General features: G+C 45.8%; 1 protein-coding gene across 5 annotated transcripts in view; it reads right to left on the reverse strand.

The window, feature by feature from the left end:
* Positions 1-16,336, reverse strand: part of TNIP2 (TNFAIP3 interacting protein 2) — a 32,965-nt gene extending 16,629 nt beyond the window's left edge. For 2 of the 5 annotated variants that reach the window (XR_009563896.1, XM_030876733.2), the window contains exon 1: positions 15,761-16,336. Coding sequence is in view for 4 of the 5 variants with exons in the window: in XM_030876733.2 (XP_030732593.2) it covers positions 15,761-16,336 (576 nt within the window). In the remaining variant the exon portion in view is untranslated. Of the gene's footprint in view, positions 1-5,755; positions 5,875-8,919; positions 9,065-15,760 lie in introns of those variants that run through there. The other 3 variants (XM_060298894.1, XM_060298896.2, XM_060298895.1) reach the window with 3 other exon arrangements.
* Between the last annotated feature and the right edge of the window lie 1,380 nt (positions 16,337-17,716).

Here is a 17,716-nt window from a genome sequence, read left to right on the forward strand (position 1 = left end):
CCGCGTACCGCAAAAAAAAAAAAAAAAAAAAAAAAAGGAGGCATAGCCTCTTGGACTTCATCCCTTTATTAGTCTGCTCGGGCTGCCGTAACAAAGTCCACAACCTAGGTAACTTAAAACAACAGACATGTATCCTCTCACAGGCTAGAGGTCCAAAATCCAGGTGTCAGCAGGCCATGTGCCTTCCGGGACTCTAGGGAAGAATGCTTCCTCGTCTCTTCCAGCTTCTGCTGGTTGCTGGTAACCCTGGGCTTGTAGATGCCTCCCTCCAATCTCTGCCCCCAACTTCACATGGCTGTCTTATAAGGACACCAGTCACTGGATTAGGGTCCACCCCAGGCCAGTAGGACTTCATTTAAATTTATTACCCCTGCAAAGACCCTACTTCCAAATAAGGTCATAATCACAGGCTCCAGGTGGAAAGGAATCTGGGGGAGACACTCTCCAGCCCAGCACAGTCCTCTCCTCTCTCCTCCCCGGGCAGCTCTCAGTGGCTGGCCATGTGCAGACTGCAGCAGCAGCTGAAGGGGGAGTAAGATAACAGGGGCAAGCAGGGAATTTAAGAAAAGTCAATTCACTGGGCCTTCACCACAAGTGCCATGCGCTGAAGGTGTAGCAGGGGAGGCACTGATGAGGACGCAGCACACCTCCTCCCCACTGGAAGAGTGCAGGGGGGGGCAGGCAAACAGGTAGGACAAAAACGAGCACGGCCTGGAAGGTTCTGGGAATATGGCAGAGGAGGGAGCACCGGGAATCTTCTCCTCACCTGAAAAACAGTGCACTGGCAGAAATCTGTCTAGTGTGACTGTTTTGGATCTCAAGTCCTAAAGACTTGCAACTTCCATCTGAGCACTTGGACAGTAAATTGAGGTTAATTTCAGTCAATTTCAGCTCTTCCTACAGTAGCAGCTACCCATCCCACCCCTAGCCATGCCACTGGAGGCCATACACCTGTTTCTGGAACAGCCTACACACAGCTTGCAGGAGCCAAGGTGGGCAAAAAAGACCCTGTCCTCCAAATACTGGGTATCTGCTCTGACCTCTGCGTCCCACTTCCGATCACAGAGGTGTGGCCAAACAGGCAGGTGGCCATTGTTGCACCTCCCCCATTGCTATAGGACCCTCCCCCTCCAACTGAAGTGCTACTGGATTTAATGGGCCAGTGCCCTTTCCTTCCCCTTTTAATTTTTCTTTTTCTGCTTCAGGGAGCCAGACATTAAAGATTATGATATTCAAAAGCAACTACATAAAAGGGGAAAACTTGAAAGTGACCACACATTCCCAGTTACAGGCTGAGAAAACCTTAATTTATGCCTCAGGCTGATCCTTGGTACAGAGACGATCTACAACAACCAAAGAAAAACAAAAACAGCAAATCCTAGGCAAGGAGAGTAATCTGATTTCCAGAGATACCACATTACTAGATCCAAACGTCCAGTTTTATTTATTTATTTTAGATGTTGGGGGTAGGAGTTTATTAATTAATTTATCTATTTTTGCTGTGTTGGGTCTTCGTTTCTGTGCGAGGGCTCTCTCTAGTTGTGGCAAGCAGGGGCCACTCTCCATCGCGGTGCATGGGCCTCTCACTATCGCGGCCTCTCTTGTTGCGGAGCACAGGCTCCAGACGTGCAGGCTCAGTAGTTGTGGCTCTCGGGCCTAGTTGCTCCGCGGCATGTGGGATCCTCCCAGACCAGGGCTCGAACCCATGTCCCCTGCATTAGCAGGCAGGTTCTCAACCACTGTGCCACCAGGGAAGCACCCAAATGTCCAGTTTTAAACAAACAACAACAAAAAAAGCACAAGGCACTCAAAGACACAGGAAAATATGGCCCATTCAAAGGAAAAACTAAAACAGAAGCTGTCCCTGAAAAAGACCTGATGGTGGATCTTCTAGACAAGGACTCTAAAACAACCATGTTAAAGACGCTCAGAAAACTAAAAGAAGATATGGAGAAAGTCAAGAAAGCAAGGTAGGAATAAAATGGAAATACAAGTAAAGAAATAGAAAACCTAAAAAGAAACCAAAAAAATTGTGGAGCTAAAAAGTACATTAACTGAAATTTTAAAATTCACTGGAGGTACTCAAAGGCAGATTTGATCAGTAGAAGAATCAGCAAACTTGAAAACAGGACAATGAAAATTATCAAGATTCAAGGAAAGTAAACAGAGCCTAAGGGTCCTGTGGGACACCATTAAACAGACCAACATACACATTGTGGGAGTCCCAGAAGGAGAAGCGAGAGAGAGAGGGGTAGAAAGAATACTTGAAGAAATAATGGCTGGGGCTTCCCTGGTGGCGCAGTGGTTAAGAATCCGTCTGCCAATGCAGGGGACATGGGTTCAAGCCCTGGTCCGGGAAGATCCCACATGCCACAGAGCAACTAAGCCCATGCGCCTGCACTCTAGAGCCTGTGAGCCACAACTACTGAGCCCATGCACTTAGAGCCTGTGCTCCACAACAAGAAGCCACAGCAATGAGAAGCCTGTGCACTGCAATGAAGACACAACACAGAAATACATATAAATAAATAAGTAAGTAAGAAATAATGGTTGAAAACTTCCCAAATGTGATGAAAGATATGAATCTAAACATCCAAGAAGCTCAATAAACTCTAAGTATGATGAAGTCAAAAAGACCAAGACACATTATAATCAAACTTTAGAAAGCAAAAGATAAAAAGAGGAATCTTGAAAGAAGAGAGAAGCAACATGTCACATAGAAGAAATCCTTAATATGATTAGCAGATTTCTCATCAGACACTTTGGAAGCCAGAGGCAGTGGGCCTATATATTCAAGTGCTAAAAGAAAAAAAAACAGCTGGGGACTGCCCTAGTGGTCCAGTGGTTAAGAATCTGCCTTCCAATGCAGGGGACACAGGTTCGATACCTGGTCAGGGGACTAAGAACCCACATGCCGTGGGGCAACTAAGCCCACGCGCGGCAACTACTGAGCCCATGTACTCTAGAGCCTGTGTGCCACAACTGGAGAGCCCACGTGCCACAACTACTGAGCCCACGCACTCTGGAGCCCGTGCACCACAACTAGGGAGAAGTCCATGTACTGCAACTAGAGAAACCCGCACGTCGCAACTAGAGAAGCCTGCACGTCACAACTAGAGAAGCCCATGCACTGCAACAAAAGATCCTGCATGCTGCAACAAAGATCCCACGTGCTCCAACTAAGACCTGATGCAGCCAAATAAAATAAATAAATAAATAAATAAATACTTTAAAAAAGAAAAAATACTGTCAACCAAGAATCCTATATCCAGGCCTTCCCTGGTGGCGCAGTGGTTGAGAATCTACCTGCCAATGCTGGGGATACGGGTTCGAGCCCTGGTCTGGGAAGATCCCACATGCCACAGAGCAACTGGGCCCGTGAGCCACAACTACTGAGCCTGCACATCTGGAGCCTGTGCTCCGCAACAAGAGAGGCCACGACAGTGAGAGGCCCGCGCACCGCGATGAAGAGTGGCCCCTGCTTGCCACAACTAGAGAAAGCCATCGCACAGGAACAAAGACCCAACACAGCCAGAAAGAAAGAAAGAAAGAATCCTATATCCAGCAAAACTGTCTTTCAAAAGCAAGGGAGAAATTAAGACATTCCCACATAAACCAAAGCTGAGGGAGTTTGTTACCACTAGACCTACCCTGCAAAAAATGCTCAAGGGAGTCCTGTAGCGTGAAATGAAATGACACTAACTCAAAGCACAGTAACTCAAAGCTATATGAAGAAATAAAGATGTCAATAAAGGTAAAGACTTGGGCAATTATAAAAGCTAGTATTATTGTAACAACAGTTTATAACTCTTCTTTTTTGTTTTCCACATGATTTAAGAGACTAATATAAATATATATTTTTTAAATTTTTAGTCTACAAGTTAGTATTACTGTAATTTTGATTTGTAACTCCACACGTTATTTCCTACATAATTTAGAAGACTAATGCATTTAAAAGATTAATTTATGTTTGAGGGCACACAATGTATGAAGATTTAATTCTGTGACATCAACAACCAAAAGGGGTGGGGTTTAGCTATAAGGGAGCAGGGGTTTTGTATGTTATTGAAGTTAAGCTGGTATAAATTCAAATTAGAGTGTTACAACTTTCGGATGTTAAACGTAATTCACATGGTAAACACAAAGAAAATAGTTACAGAATATACCCACAAAAAAATGAGAAAGGAATTTAAATATTTCACAATTTAAAAAATCAAACCTAAGACATAGTGGGGCTTCCCTGGTGGCGCAGTGGTTGAGAGTCCGCCTGCCGATGCAGGGGACACGGGTTCGTGCCCCGGTCTGGGAAGCTCCCACATGCCGCGGAGCAGCTGGGCCCATGAGCCATGGCCGCTGAGCCTGTGCGTCTGGAGCCTGTGCTCCGCAACAGGAGAGGCCACAACAGTGAGAGGCCCGCATACCAGAAAAAAAAAACAAAACATAAGACATAGTAATGCAGAAAATGAGAAACAAAAAAAGCTATAAGGTATACAGAAAACAAATAGCAAAATAACAAGTATTTCATCCATATCACTAATTAAATGTAAGTGGATTAAAATCTCCAATTAAAAGACAGAGATTGGCAGTATGGATAAAAGCATATGATCCAACTACATGCTATATACAAGAGACTCACTTTAGATCCAAAGACATATATAAATTGAAAGTAAAAGGATGGGGACTTCCCTGGTGGCACAGTGGTTAAGAATCCTCCTGCCAATGCAGGGGACGTGGGTTTGATCCCTGGTCTGGGAAGATCCCACATGCCGTGGAGCAACTAAGCCCATGCGCCACGACTATTGAGCCTGAGCTCTGAAGCCTGCAAGCTACAACTACTGAAGCCCATGCACCTAGAGCCCATGCTCCACAACAAGAGAAGCCACCACAATGAGAAGGCCATGCACTGCAACAAAGAGTAGCCCCTGCTCACCACAACTAGAGAAAAGCCCACGTGCAGCAATGAAGACCCAACGCAGCCAAAAATAAAATTTTAAAAATTTTGAAAAGAAAAAAGAAAGTAGAAGGATGGAAAAATATTTACATTCCATGCAATTAGTAACTAAAAGCGAACAGGAGTAGCTATACTAATATTAGACAAAATAGACTTTTTTTCAAAAAACGCTACAAGAGACAAAAAAGGATGTTATACATTAATAAAAGTTTTAATACAGCAAGAAAATATAACAATTATATACACTGACGTACCTAATAACAGACAGGCAAAATATATGAAGGAAAAACTGACAGAACTGAAGGGAGAAATAGACAATCCTGCAATAACAGCTGGAGACCTCAAAAGCCTACTCTCAATGATAGAACAACCAAACAGAATATACGTAAGGAAATAGAGAACTTAACACAATAAATCAATTAGATCTAACAGACATCTACAGAACGCTCTACCCAACAACATACACATTCTTCTCAAATGCACATGGGACATTTTCCAGGACAGACCATGTGTTAGGTTACATATTAAGTCTCAAAAGATTTTAAAAGACTGACATCATACAAAGTATATCCTCCCCAACCACAACAGAATGAAGTCAGAAATCAACAACAGAAGTAAAATGAAGATTCACAAAACTGTGGAAATTAGAAAACACACTCTTAAACCAATGGATCAAAGAAGAAATCACAAGGAAATTAGAAAATACTTAAAGGCAAATACTTAAAGTGAAAACACAGCATACCAATACTTGCAGGATCCAGTGAAAGCAGTGTTAAGGGGGAAATCTAAAGATATAAAACTTACGGGCTTCCCTGGTGGCGCAGTGGTTGAGAGTCCACCTGCTGATGCGGGGGACGTGAGTTCGTGTCCCAGTCCAGGAGGATCCCACATGCCGCAGAGCGGCTGGGCCTGTGAGCCATGGCCGCTGAGCCTGCACGTCCGGAGCCTGTGCTCCACGGCGGGAGAGGCCACAGCAGTGAGAGGCCCGCGTACCGCGAAAAAAAAAAAAAAATTTTATATATATATATATATATATATAAAACTTACATTTAAAAACAAGAAAAATCTCCAATCAACAACTAACTTTACAACTTAAGGAACTAGAAAAAGAAGAAAAAACTAAACTCAAAGCTAGCAAAAGGGAGGAAGAATAAAGATTTGAGCAGAGACAAATGAAATAGAGAACAGAAAAACTACTAGAGAAATCGATGAAACCAAAAGTTGGTTCTTCAAAAAGATCAGCAAAATGGATAAACCTTTAGCTAGACAGACTACAAAAAGAAATACAGAAGATTCAAATTCCTAAAATCAGAAATTCAAGTAGAGGGAATTCCCTGGCGGTCCAGCAGTTAGGACTCCACGCTTTCACTGCCCAGGGCCCGGGTTCAATCCCTGGTCAGGGAACTAAGATCCCACAAGCCACGTGGCATGGCCAAAAAAAAAAAGAAAAAGAAAAAGAAATGCAAGTAGAGACATTACTGACAATTCTACAAAAATAAAAATGATTATAAAATGAGTACTATGAACAACTGTACACCAGCAAATTGGATAACCTGGATGAAACAAATTCATAGAAACATAACACCTACCAAGACCAAATCACAGAGAAATATAAAAACTGAAAAGACCTCTAACTAGTAAGGAAATTGAATCAGTAATTAAAAATCTCCCAACAACAACAAGTCCTGGAACTGATGGCTTCACCGGTGAATTCTATCAAACATTTAAAGAAGAATTAATACCAATTCTTCCTAAGCTGTTCCAAAAAAAATGAAGAGGAAGGAACACTTCCTAACTCATTCTATGAGGCCAGCATTACCCTGAGACCAAAGCCAGACAAAGACACTACAACAAAACTACAGACCAATATCCCTTATGAATGTTGATGCAAAAATTCTCAATGAAATACTAGCGGGCAAATTCAATGGCATATTAAAAAGATTATACACCATGAACAAGTGGCATTTTTTTCACAGACTGCAAGGGTGGTTAAACATACAAAACATGATCAATGGATGTTAACTAGACTTATTGTGGTAGTCATTTCACAATATATACAAATATTGAATCAATGTGCTGTACACTTAAAACTAATATAATGTTATATGTCAATTATAGCTAAAGGAAAAAAATAGCAGTTGACGCTATGATACCGGTGTTCTGATTTGGAGACTTAAGTTGGCTTAGTTCCATACTTACACTACGTTCAGTATTTCCCCACTACACATCCCTCCAGCACTTTTACAACCTGCTTCAAGCAGTGATCATGTATGTCCATGTATGATTCCACAATTTGAGGGCAAGAATTGGATACTGATCATCTTTGCATTCCCCTAGCCTAGTGGTTAATAGAATGTGCAATTAACAACTTTATAAGGTAGTAAAGGCCATCATAATTTGCCCCCAATCTAATTTTATAGCCACTTCCTGTGTTATTCTCTACGCACTCTTCACTCTAATGACACTGAATTAACACTGCTATAGATTAACACTGCTACTGGTGCAACCCTGATAGTGTACACATCGTTGTGAAATGAATGTACTATACTTATTGGGAGAAATGGAAAAATACAACCCACGATGCCTGCTTATACATATTCCCCTTACATACGGAACATGCCCAATAAATGCAAGCTCAGTAAATAAACACCTGAGTGGCTATGGTAGGTGACATTCACATCTTCTGAGTCCCCATTATGTGCATGAGATTATTATATATACATATATACCTGTTAAATCATGTGTTCCTCACAATATCCCATACATGTGTTCTATGTCCTATTTTCCACAAAGGCAACGGATTATTTCTCCAATGTCTATTTTCTCAACTAAGATGTAAGCTTCATAAAGATAGGAATCTGCCTTTCTCAATCCTTTCTGCATTTCCAGGGCCTACCAAAACATCTGGCATACAACAGGCATTCAACAAATAACTATTGGCTGAATGAATGAATAAATAACCCTATGAGCTATGTATTATTACTTCAGTTTTACTGGTGACAAAACTAGAATACTAAATGACTTGCCCAAATTAACATGGCTAAGAAAGTGGCAGAACCAGATTTAAGTGCACAGCTTTTCAACATTCAGTGTAATATCTGCTTTTCATTGGTGCCTAATAAAGAGCCAGTTTTGTTGCCCAAAGTAGTTCTACAAACCCCTGTGAACTTCTCACAAGAAAATTTTAGCAAGCTTCATCATGGTTTCTTCTTAAAGACAGTGAAAAGGTAATACTAAATACATGACTAAGGTTATCCTTGGCTGTTTAAAAGAATAAGAGGTGCAGCATATTTATCTTCTGGGCAGCCGTATAGAAGGTTCAGAGACCAATTTTAGCAAAGTGACTAGGCCGTTCTTGAGCATCAGTTTCATTATGTATGACAGGCCTTGAATTATTTCCATCTGTACTTTGGTTCTACTTTCTAGATGTTGCAAATTGATCATGTTCTTGACATTCCTAACTTTATCATTAGAGTCTCACTTACAATATCTGAAGACAATTAGATAATTGTTGATAAATATCTAGTAAACAATAATGATAGGAGAATGAGGCCTTCTGAGGGACATGAAGCACAATTATGTGTTTGATGTTTGTTTTCTATGACTCAGCATCAATCCCTTGGAATGAAATGAAAATGATATTAGACTTTTCTAATCAGAAAATTTTTCACCAGATTTGTTCCACATAGATTTAGGTAATATACTACTCTGCTGTGGTTAAGTTCACAAACATATTTCATCAAAAAGAAAAAAAGGAAGGGAGGGAGGAAGGGAGGGATTGTTCAGTGTAATACACTACATTAACAGAATGACGGGGGAAAAACACATGATCATATCAATTGATGCAGAAAGGCATTTGACAAAATTCAACACTTTTTCATAATAAAAACACACAACAAACTAGGAACAGAAGTAAACTACCTCCACATAACAAAAGCCATAAGAAAAACCCATAGCAAATATCATACCCCGTGGTAAAAGACTGAAAGCTTTTCCTCTAAGATCAAGAACAAGACAAGGAGGACTTCCACTGGAGGGGGCATGGGTTCAATCCCTGGTCAGGGAACTAAGATCCTGCATGGCGCAGCTGGGGAAAAAAAAGAACAAGAAAAGGATATTGGCTTTCATCACTTCTATTCAACATAGCCCTGGAAGTTCTAGCCAGAGCAATTAGGCAAGAAAAAGAAATAAAACACATCCAAATAAGAAAGGAAGTAAAACAGTATCTGTTTTCAGATGATATGCTCTTACATGTAGAAAACTCTTAAGATTACACACACACACACACACACACACACACACACACACACAAAAACCTGTTGGAGAGAATAAATGAATTCAGCAATTGAGCAGAATACAAATCAACACATGAAAAACAGTTGTATTTCTATACAGTAACAATGAAGAATCTGCAAAAGAAATCACAAAAACAATTCTACTTACAATAGCATCAAAAAGAATAAAACACTTAGGAATTAATTTAATCAAGGAGGTGAAAGACTCGTACAATGAAAACTATGAAATACTACTAAAAGGAATTAAAGAAAACATAAATAAATAGAAACATATCCCATGTTCACAGATTGGAAAACTTAATATTGTTAAGATGTCAATATTATTCAAAGTGATCTACAAAGTCAATGCAATCCCTATCAAAATCCCAGGGAATTCTCTGGTGGTCCAGTGGTTAGGACTTGGCGTTTTTCACTGCCGTGGCCCAGGTTCAATTCCTGGTTGGGGAACTAAGATCCCACAAGCTGTGCAGTGCAGCCAAAAAAAAACCCCAAAAACAAAAACAAAACAAAAGCTCAATTTTTTTGCAGAAATAGAAGAACTCATCCTAAAATTCATATGGAATCTCAAGGGACCCCAAATAGCCAAAACAATCTTAGAAGGAAAAAAAACAAAAAAAAGAACAAAGCTGAAAGACTCACATTTCCTAATTTCAAAACTTCTACAAAGCCACAGTAATCAAAACACTGTGGCACTGACATAAAGACAAACATACAGACCAGAGAGACAGAATAGAGAGCCCAGAAATAAACCCTTGCATAGATAGTCAAATGGTTTTGACAAGGGTACCAAGACGATTCAGTGGGGAAAGGACAGTCTTTTTTAAAAATGGTGCTGGGAAAACTGGATATCCACATGCAAAAGAATGAAGTTGGACCCTTATCTAAACCATACATGAAAATTACCTCAAAATGGATCCAAGACTTAAATGTAAGACCCAAAACTACAAAACTCCTAGAAGAAACACAGGGCAAAAGCTTCATAACACAGGATTTGGCAGTGATTTCTTGGATATGGCACCCAAGGCACAGGTAACAAAAGAAAAAGCAGACAAATTGGAAAGTTTTTTAATGAAAATAAAAATGAAAATTTTGCACATCAAAGGACAAGTAAAAGCAAAAAGGCAACCTACAGAATGAGATAAAATATTTACAAATCATATATCTGATAAGAATTAGTATCCAGAATGTAGAGTACTCATAAAATTCAACAACAAAATAACCCAATTCAAAAATGGGCAAAGGACTTGACATTTCTTCAAAGAAGATATACAAATGGCCAGTAAGCACATGAATTGATGCTCAACATCACTAATCATTATAGGGAATTGCAAATCAACACTACAATCATTTTGTACTAAATTACCATGCACCTATTAGGATGCCTTCTATCAAAAACACAGAAAATAACAATATTGGTGAGGATGTGGAGAAATTTGAACCCTTGTGCACTGTCGGTGGGAATGTAAAGTGGTACAGCCATTGTGGAAAAACAGAATGGAAGTCCCTCAAAAAATTAAAAATAGAATTATTATATAATCCAGCAATTCCACTTCTGGGTATACACCCAAAAGAATTGAAAGCAGGATCTCGAAGAGATATTTGCACACCTATGTTCATAGCAGCAGTGATATTCATAAGAGCTAAAACATGGAAGCAACCCAAGTGTCCATCAACAGATGAGTAGATAAGCAAAATGTGGTCTATACCTATAATGGAGTATTACTCAGCCTTAGAAAGGAAGGAGATTCTGACACATGTTACAATATGGATGAACCTTGAGGACATCACGCTAAGTGAAATAAACCAGTCACAAAAAGACAAATACTGCATGATTCTACTTATAGGAGGTATCTACAGTAGTCAAAATCATAGAGACAGAGAGTAAAATGGTGGTTGCCAGTGGGGGGTGGGGAGGGGAGGGGTCGGTAGGGGACAAAGTAGGGAGGTGGGGAATTATGTTTAATGGTATAGAGCTTCAGTTGTACAGATCAAAAGAGGTATGACGATAGATGGTAAAAACAAACACACAATAAACACACAATACATACACACACACACACGCACGCAAAACCTAATATAACCTACTGTAAAGAGTGTACGCTGTTCCACTTACAGAGGGCATGGCAGCATAGGGAAAGAAAAGCCACAAGTTGCTACATCAGGACCAAGCAGGGTCCATGAGGCTAGTCCCCAAGGCAGTGGTGAGACGGGGTTGAGCAGTTACAGCCTGCACAACGAATCAGTGCCATCATTCCAGAAAATCTTAACTGGAAGAGCTTTGCAGAGTCATCCATCCAGGCCTCATGGTACAAATAAGGCAACGTCTTGAGTCCCACTGTGGTGGCAAAAAAGACCAGAATTCTCAAGACTGATCTGGTCCCATCACACACTGGCTACACCTTGGCCACAGATGCACTGGTCACCTGGCAGTCCATCCACACCTGTGAGCCTCAGCATCTTCTTTGGGAGCCCTCAGTCCTCACCAATCCAGGGTCCCTGCTCCTAACCAGCTGGCTGACATGGCCACTGATGAGACCAACCTGTTGACCAATTCCTCTCATTGTTTTCACGCTGCACAGCTACTTCAGTGAATCCAGGGCCTCTGGGAGGTGATAAACATCTCCATTCCTCCCCAGGTTCTCTGACCAACCCCAGAAAGATGTAGGGGTAAGCAACAAATATTTAATTGCATAAGACATCAGATATTAAATTGCTCCTGAAATAATTTAAAATCCTAAAACAAAACTTATATTGAGGGACTTCCCTGGTGGTGCAGTGGTCAGGAATCTGCCTGCCAATGCAGGGGACACTGGTTCGAGTCCTAGTCCGGGAAGATCCCAAATGCCGCGGAGCAACTAAGCCCGTGCGCCACAACTACTGAGCCAGCGCTCTGGAGCCCATGAGCCACAACTACTGAAGCCTGCACGCTCTAGAGCCCGCATGCCGCAACTACTAAACCCGCATGCTGCAACTACTGAGGCCCACACTCCTAGACCCCATGCTCTGCAACGAGAGGCCACTGCGACGAGAAGCCCGCGCACCGCAACGAAGAGTAGCCCCCGCTCGCCACAACCAGAAAAAGCCCGCGCGCAGCAACGAAGACCCAACGCAGACAGAAAAAAAAAAAAAACCTACGCTGAAAGGACCAATAGTACTAGGATGACAGACCTGGCTCTGTCTGGGTTTTGGTTAGAGGCTCTGGGGCCACAGGATGCTGGGGACACATGTCAACTGAGCACCAATGGCCACCAGACTGCAAGCGGAGTCCTGTTCTGGGTAGGATGTGCTCTGGTCCCCAATCTACACTCATCTATGGCTCCTGGTGTCCATGACACTAAGATCAGGGGTGCAGACCAGGTGACTTCCTTCTGCCCTGATGAGTAATAATCCACCTTGCCCAGGAAAAGGGAGACAGCTGGAGCGAGGAAGACATCTGGCTTCTAAAGGCGTTTAAAATGATGCAGATGAGAAAATATTGACATGACATTAAGTAAAACTGTATAGACAGCTTGAACTCTAACACGCCAAGTCGATACATACCCTACGGTTAAATGAAAGGCAGGGAAGAGGCCACGAGATTATGCTCTGTGGTCATCTCTCTGTGGTGGGATGGTGGTGGTTATCTTATTCTTTATTCTTTCCTCTATTTTTCAGATATTCAAAATTACTTTTATTAAAAGAAAAAAAGGCGTGCCTCTTTTTCACTCTAAAATCCGGCTGCAGGGTCAAGCCTGGAAGTGAAAATTGTCTTTTGCAGGCCTAATTCCTTTCCTGGGAAAACCCAGATAATAGCTATGCACCGAATGGGATAACAGACCAGAGTTCACCAAAATGTTTGGGGCACTTCCAAACTGTTGTAGAAAAATACTGTTACTCTCACTCCTGATCTGGGTGTTTAATATTTCACACAGATAGACATAATATCGCTGACAAGGATATGAAGGAGGAAAAGTAAGGATTTAAGTCTATTATCAGACACTCTGGCAGGCTCCCACTCTGTCACCACTCCCAGCAGAGCAGGAGTGTTACTACTGAAAGATACATTCACAGCTGGGGCTAAAGGAGATCCAGAACATAACTGTGGCTCATGTGGCCCTGAACCCAACACAACACAAACACACCCAAGAACCCAACTCAGACACACACACCAGGAGCCTATACGCATGTCCTACACACACACCCAGCCCCAATGTCTGCGCACACAATGCAGAACTCAACACGAACACACACGTGCACAGAACCTTCCAGGTGCACACACGCCCCAAACACAAATAACATGCACACTCATCCCTAAGACCCAACACAGGCGCACACCCCTCAGAAAGGTACACACACCTTTCAGACCCAGCATGGACACACACACACCCCTGAGAGCCCAATGTAGGCACTCGCACTCTTCAAAACCCAGCACGGCAACAGACCCCTCAGAACTGATCATGCACACACATCCTTCAGAACCCAAAACGGGCACAAACTGAAGACCCAACACAGGTGAACACACCCCTCAGAACCCAATTCAAGTGCTCACACACCTCATATACCACACAGGTACACACGCCACAACCCAACACAGACACACAACCCTCAGACCCAAGAAAGGTACACGTTCCCCTCCTCCCCGACATGGGAGCAGACCCCTCTGAACTCACCTGGTACACAACCATCAGTTTTAACACCAGCACACACACAACCCTCAAAACCATCAGACAGACAACCTTCAGAACCCAACACACATACACACAGAGTCCAAACAGGCACACATACCCTCAGAACTCAAGACAGGCGTGCACGCACGCGCGCACACACACACACACCCCCACACACCACTCAGCACCCAACATGGAGGCATACACCCTTCAGAAACCAGCGGGGTACACGCTCCTCAGACTCATACGGGAACACACTGCTCAGAACCCAACACATGCAGAGATGCCCTTCAGAGCAGACACACACCCTCAACACCCAACACAGACACACCACTGAGAACCACTCAGACACATAACCCGCAGACACAACATGAACACACACACCCGAGAACCAACAAGGACTCCACTCCTCAGACTCCAACACACACAAACATGCCTCAGAACCAACACAAACACATACGCCTTAGAATTAACATGGACACGCGTAACCCTCAAACACAACACAGGCACACAGCCCTCAGAACCAAAGTGAGCACATAACCCTCAGAATCAACACATACACACACCCCTCAACACGACTGAGGAAACACACCCTTCAGAACCCACCATGGGCGCAGACACAGCCCCAGACTCTACACAGGGGCACACACACAACTCAGACCCAACAGGGATAAACACATCCGGGATCAACACAGACACACACCACTCAGACCCAATACAGACACACACCCTTGAGAAGCCACACAGGCACAAACCTCTCAGAGCTGAACACGGGAAGACACAGCCCTCAGACCTAACATGGGAGCAGATCACTCGGACACCCGAGAACCAACGCGGACACAGCAACCCTTAGACCCAGGTGCACAACCCCCAGAACAGAAATGGGCATACACACCCTCCAGCACGCAACTCAGAGACACACACTCCTCAGAACCAACGCAGAACCAAAACCGACAGGCACACCCCTGAGAACCGACAATGGCAAAACAAGCCTCACACCCACAGGTACACACAGCCCTCAGAACCCAACGTGAGCCCACACGACACTCAGAACCCACACGGACAGACACAACCCTCAGAAGCCAGCGAGGGAGCAGACCCTCTACGTAACCCAAACACACACCCCTCAGAACCAACATGACACACAGCCCGTAACTAACGCAAGCGCACAGACCCCTTAGAACCCAAGACAGGTGCAAAGCACACCCTAGAACCCAGCACGGGCACACACGCTCCTCAGAACCTTCACGGACACACGACCAGCGGACCCTACACAGGCACACATACCCCTCCGAAGCCAGACACACGCAACACTAAGAACCCAACGTGGCCGCACCCACCCCTCAGACCCAACATGGTAACACCGCACACACACGAACACGCGCACACGCCCCTCAGATTCAACTCGACACACCTCCCTTATAACCGGAAAGGACACACAACCCTCGGACTGAACACTGGCACACACACCTCTCAGCAATACACACCCCTTCAAACGCCACAAGGGTCAGACCCCTCAAAACCCAACAGGCACACACTCCTCACACCCAACACAAGCGCACGACCCCCTCAGAATTCAAACAGGCAGACAGCCCTCAGACCCAACGCGGGAGCAGACCGCTCGGAACACAACCCAGACACACACCCTCAGAACCCCACACGACACACTCAGGCCTAACGCGGCGCGCACCCGCCCAGAACCCCCCAGACACAAACCGCTCAGACCCAACCAGACCACACAGCCCTCACGCCCGACGGGCGCACGCACTCCGGGGACACGGCGGGCACGCGGCCCGCGCGCCGAGGAAGCGTGGCTCGCGCGGCCCCCTTGCGGCCTCTCCGCCGCCTGCGGCCCCTCCGCCCCGCACCTGGCGCAGCGCGGCCTCCGCGGCGCCGCCGTCCCGCTGCCGCAGCTGCTCCCGGAAGCGCGCCACCTGCTCCAGCAGCGCGTCCACGAGCGACGGCGCCGTGTCCCCCTCGAGCGCGGCCAGACGGGCGCGGAGGCGCGCTATGAGGACGTCCCGGGCGGCCAGCTGGTCCTGCAGGCGCCTCAGCCTCTGCCCCGCCTCGTGGTACAGGCCGCAGAGCGCGGCAGCGGCGCGCGGGGCGCCCTCCCGCCCGCCAGACCCCGCGTTCCCAGACGACATGGCTGCGGGCCTGGCCGACAGGGTACTGACCACCGGCAACTTCCGCGCCGGGCCTGGGCGGGAGGCCCACCTTCCCGGAACTTTTCCCGGCGCGCCCCGCCCCCCGCGGAGATCCCGGGCCCGCCCGCCCCGCCGAAAGGCCAGGCCCCGCCCCCCCGCCGAAAGGCCAAGCCCCGCCCCTCGCCGAGATGCCAGGCCCTGCCCGCCGCCGGGAACGTGGCCCCGCCCCAGTCCTATCCCGCCCGGGGTCCGCGGCCTCTCCGCCCGCGGGTGACTGGCGTGTCCCACCGGCCCCATCGCCTCGAGTCGGGGAGCTTTCGGAGACTCGGGCCCGGGCGAGGAGAGGGGTCAAACGGCCTGCGATGTAGTTACTGATGGAAGGGAAAGAAGGGGCCAAAGACGACCCCAAGTGTTAGTCCCGAGCGTAGGTCCGAATCCCCGGGCTGCAGGCCGGCTGGCCACGCCGAGCACCAGGAAAACGGCGACCTTCCACGAGCTGAGCCCAGCGAGGCGCTGAGCATGTTCAGACCGCGCATCCCCTGTCTAAGGTCGCAAGAACTATTCTTAGGGCGGAAGGCAGGAGGGAGCTGGCCCTTTCCCGTCCTCGTTTCTCCATCCCTTTCCTTCCCCCCAGCTCCCCAGACCAACTCCGAGGGTTCTTCCGTGGCTCCACGGCTATTTTCTTTTTCAAAGTCTGAGTGTCCTCGGCAATGATGCCTAAGCACACGTGTGATCTTTCAAAGGTTCCCTCCCACAGACTCCTCTGCCGGCCCCTACCCAGAGCTGCCCTCCTCGCCAGATCCCCTGAGAGCAGCATGGCGTTTTTTCCCATTTTTGTAACCCATACCAAGCTTGGGCTGAGCCCGGGGAGACACCCGCAGACTGGTAGAATCAGACAAGTATAAGCGAAGACAGCTCACACTTCCTCCGCTGCAGAGGGAAGGTCAAAGGCAGTTGCCCTGCTTACCCCATAGGTGTGCTGTAGGGATTAGAGGATGGAGTGCAGAGTTCCTGCCCCTGCGAGCCCACAGTCCACGTGACTAAGGTTAGGAATGACACACTCTTGTTGGCTGGAGCAGTGATGGAGAAAACCAAGTAGCACTGGCCCCAGAGCTGTTAGAGATAGGTGAGTTGTCATTGCTATTGATGTAAGTGTAACCTCCCACATGTCACTCAACTGCTCTTGAACCTGGTTCTCACCCGTAAAATGGGCATCCCAGTCTCTCCTCTAACATTCTGGGGGTCACACGTACTTCGAAATTCAGAATCTTTGGATTTGAGATAGGTACATATAATTGGAGTCGCCAACATCCAGAAAGGATCCCACTCCTGGGATTCGTGCTCTTGTGATCTCACCCTCTGACACAGTGAATAGGGCTGACCCGTGTAAGCAAGAGGATACTGCAGAAATGATGGAGTGATTTCTGCAGCTGGGTCCCAAAAGACATTGCCTCGCCCTCTCTTAGATCGTCCCCTCTGGGGGGAAGCCACCCGTCGTATCGTGAAGACACTCAAGTAGCCCTGTGAAGAGGTCCATGTGATGAGGACATGAGACTTCATGCCGGTAGCCAGCATCAACTTCCCCACCATAGTAACTGAGCTACCTTGGGACCACCCCCAGCACGCATCTTAACCGCGACCTCATGGGAAACCCTGGGCCAGAAGCACCCAGCTAAG

This window comes from Globicephala melas, chromosome 5, assembly GCF_963455315.2.
Source record: "Globicephala melas chromosome 5, mGloMel1.2, whole genome shotgun sequence".
Classification (NCBI taxonomy): Eukaryota; Metazoa; Chordata; class Mammalia; order Artiodactyla; family Delphinidae; genus Globicephala; species Globicephala melas.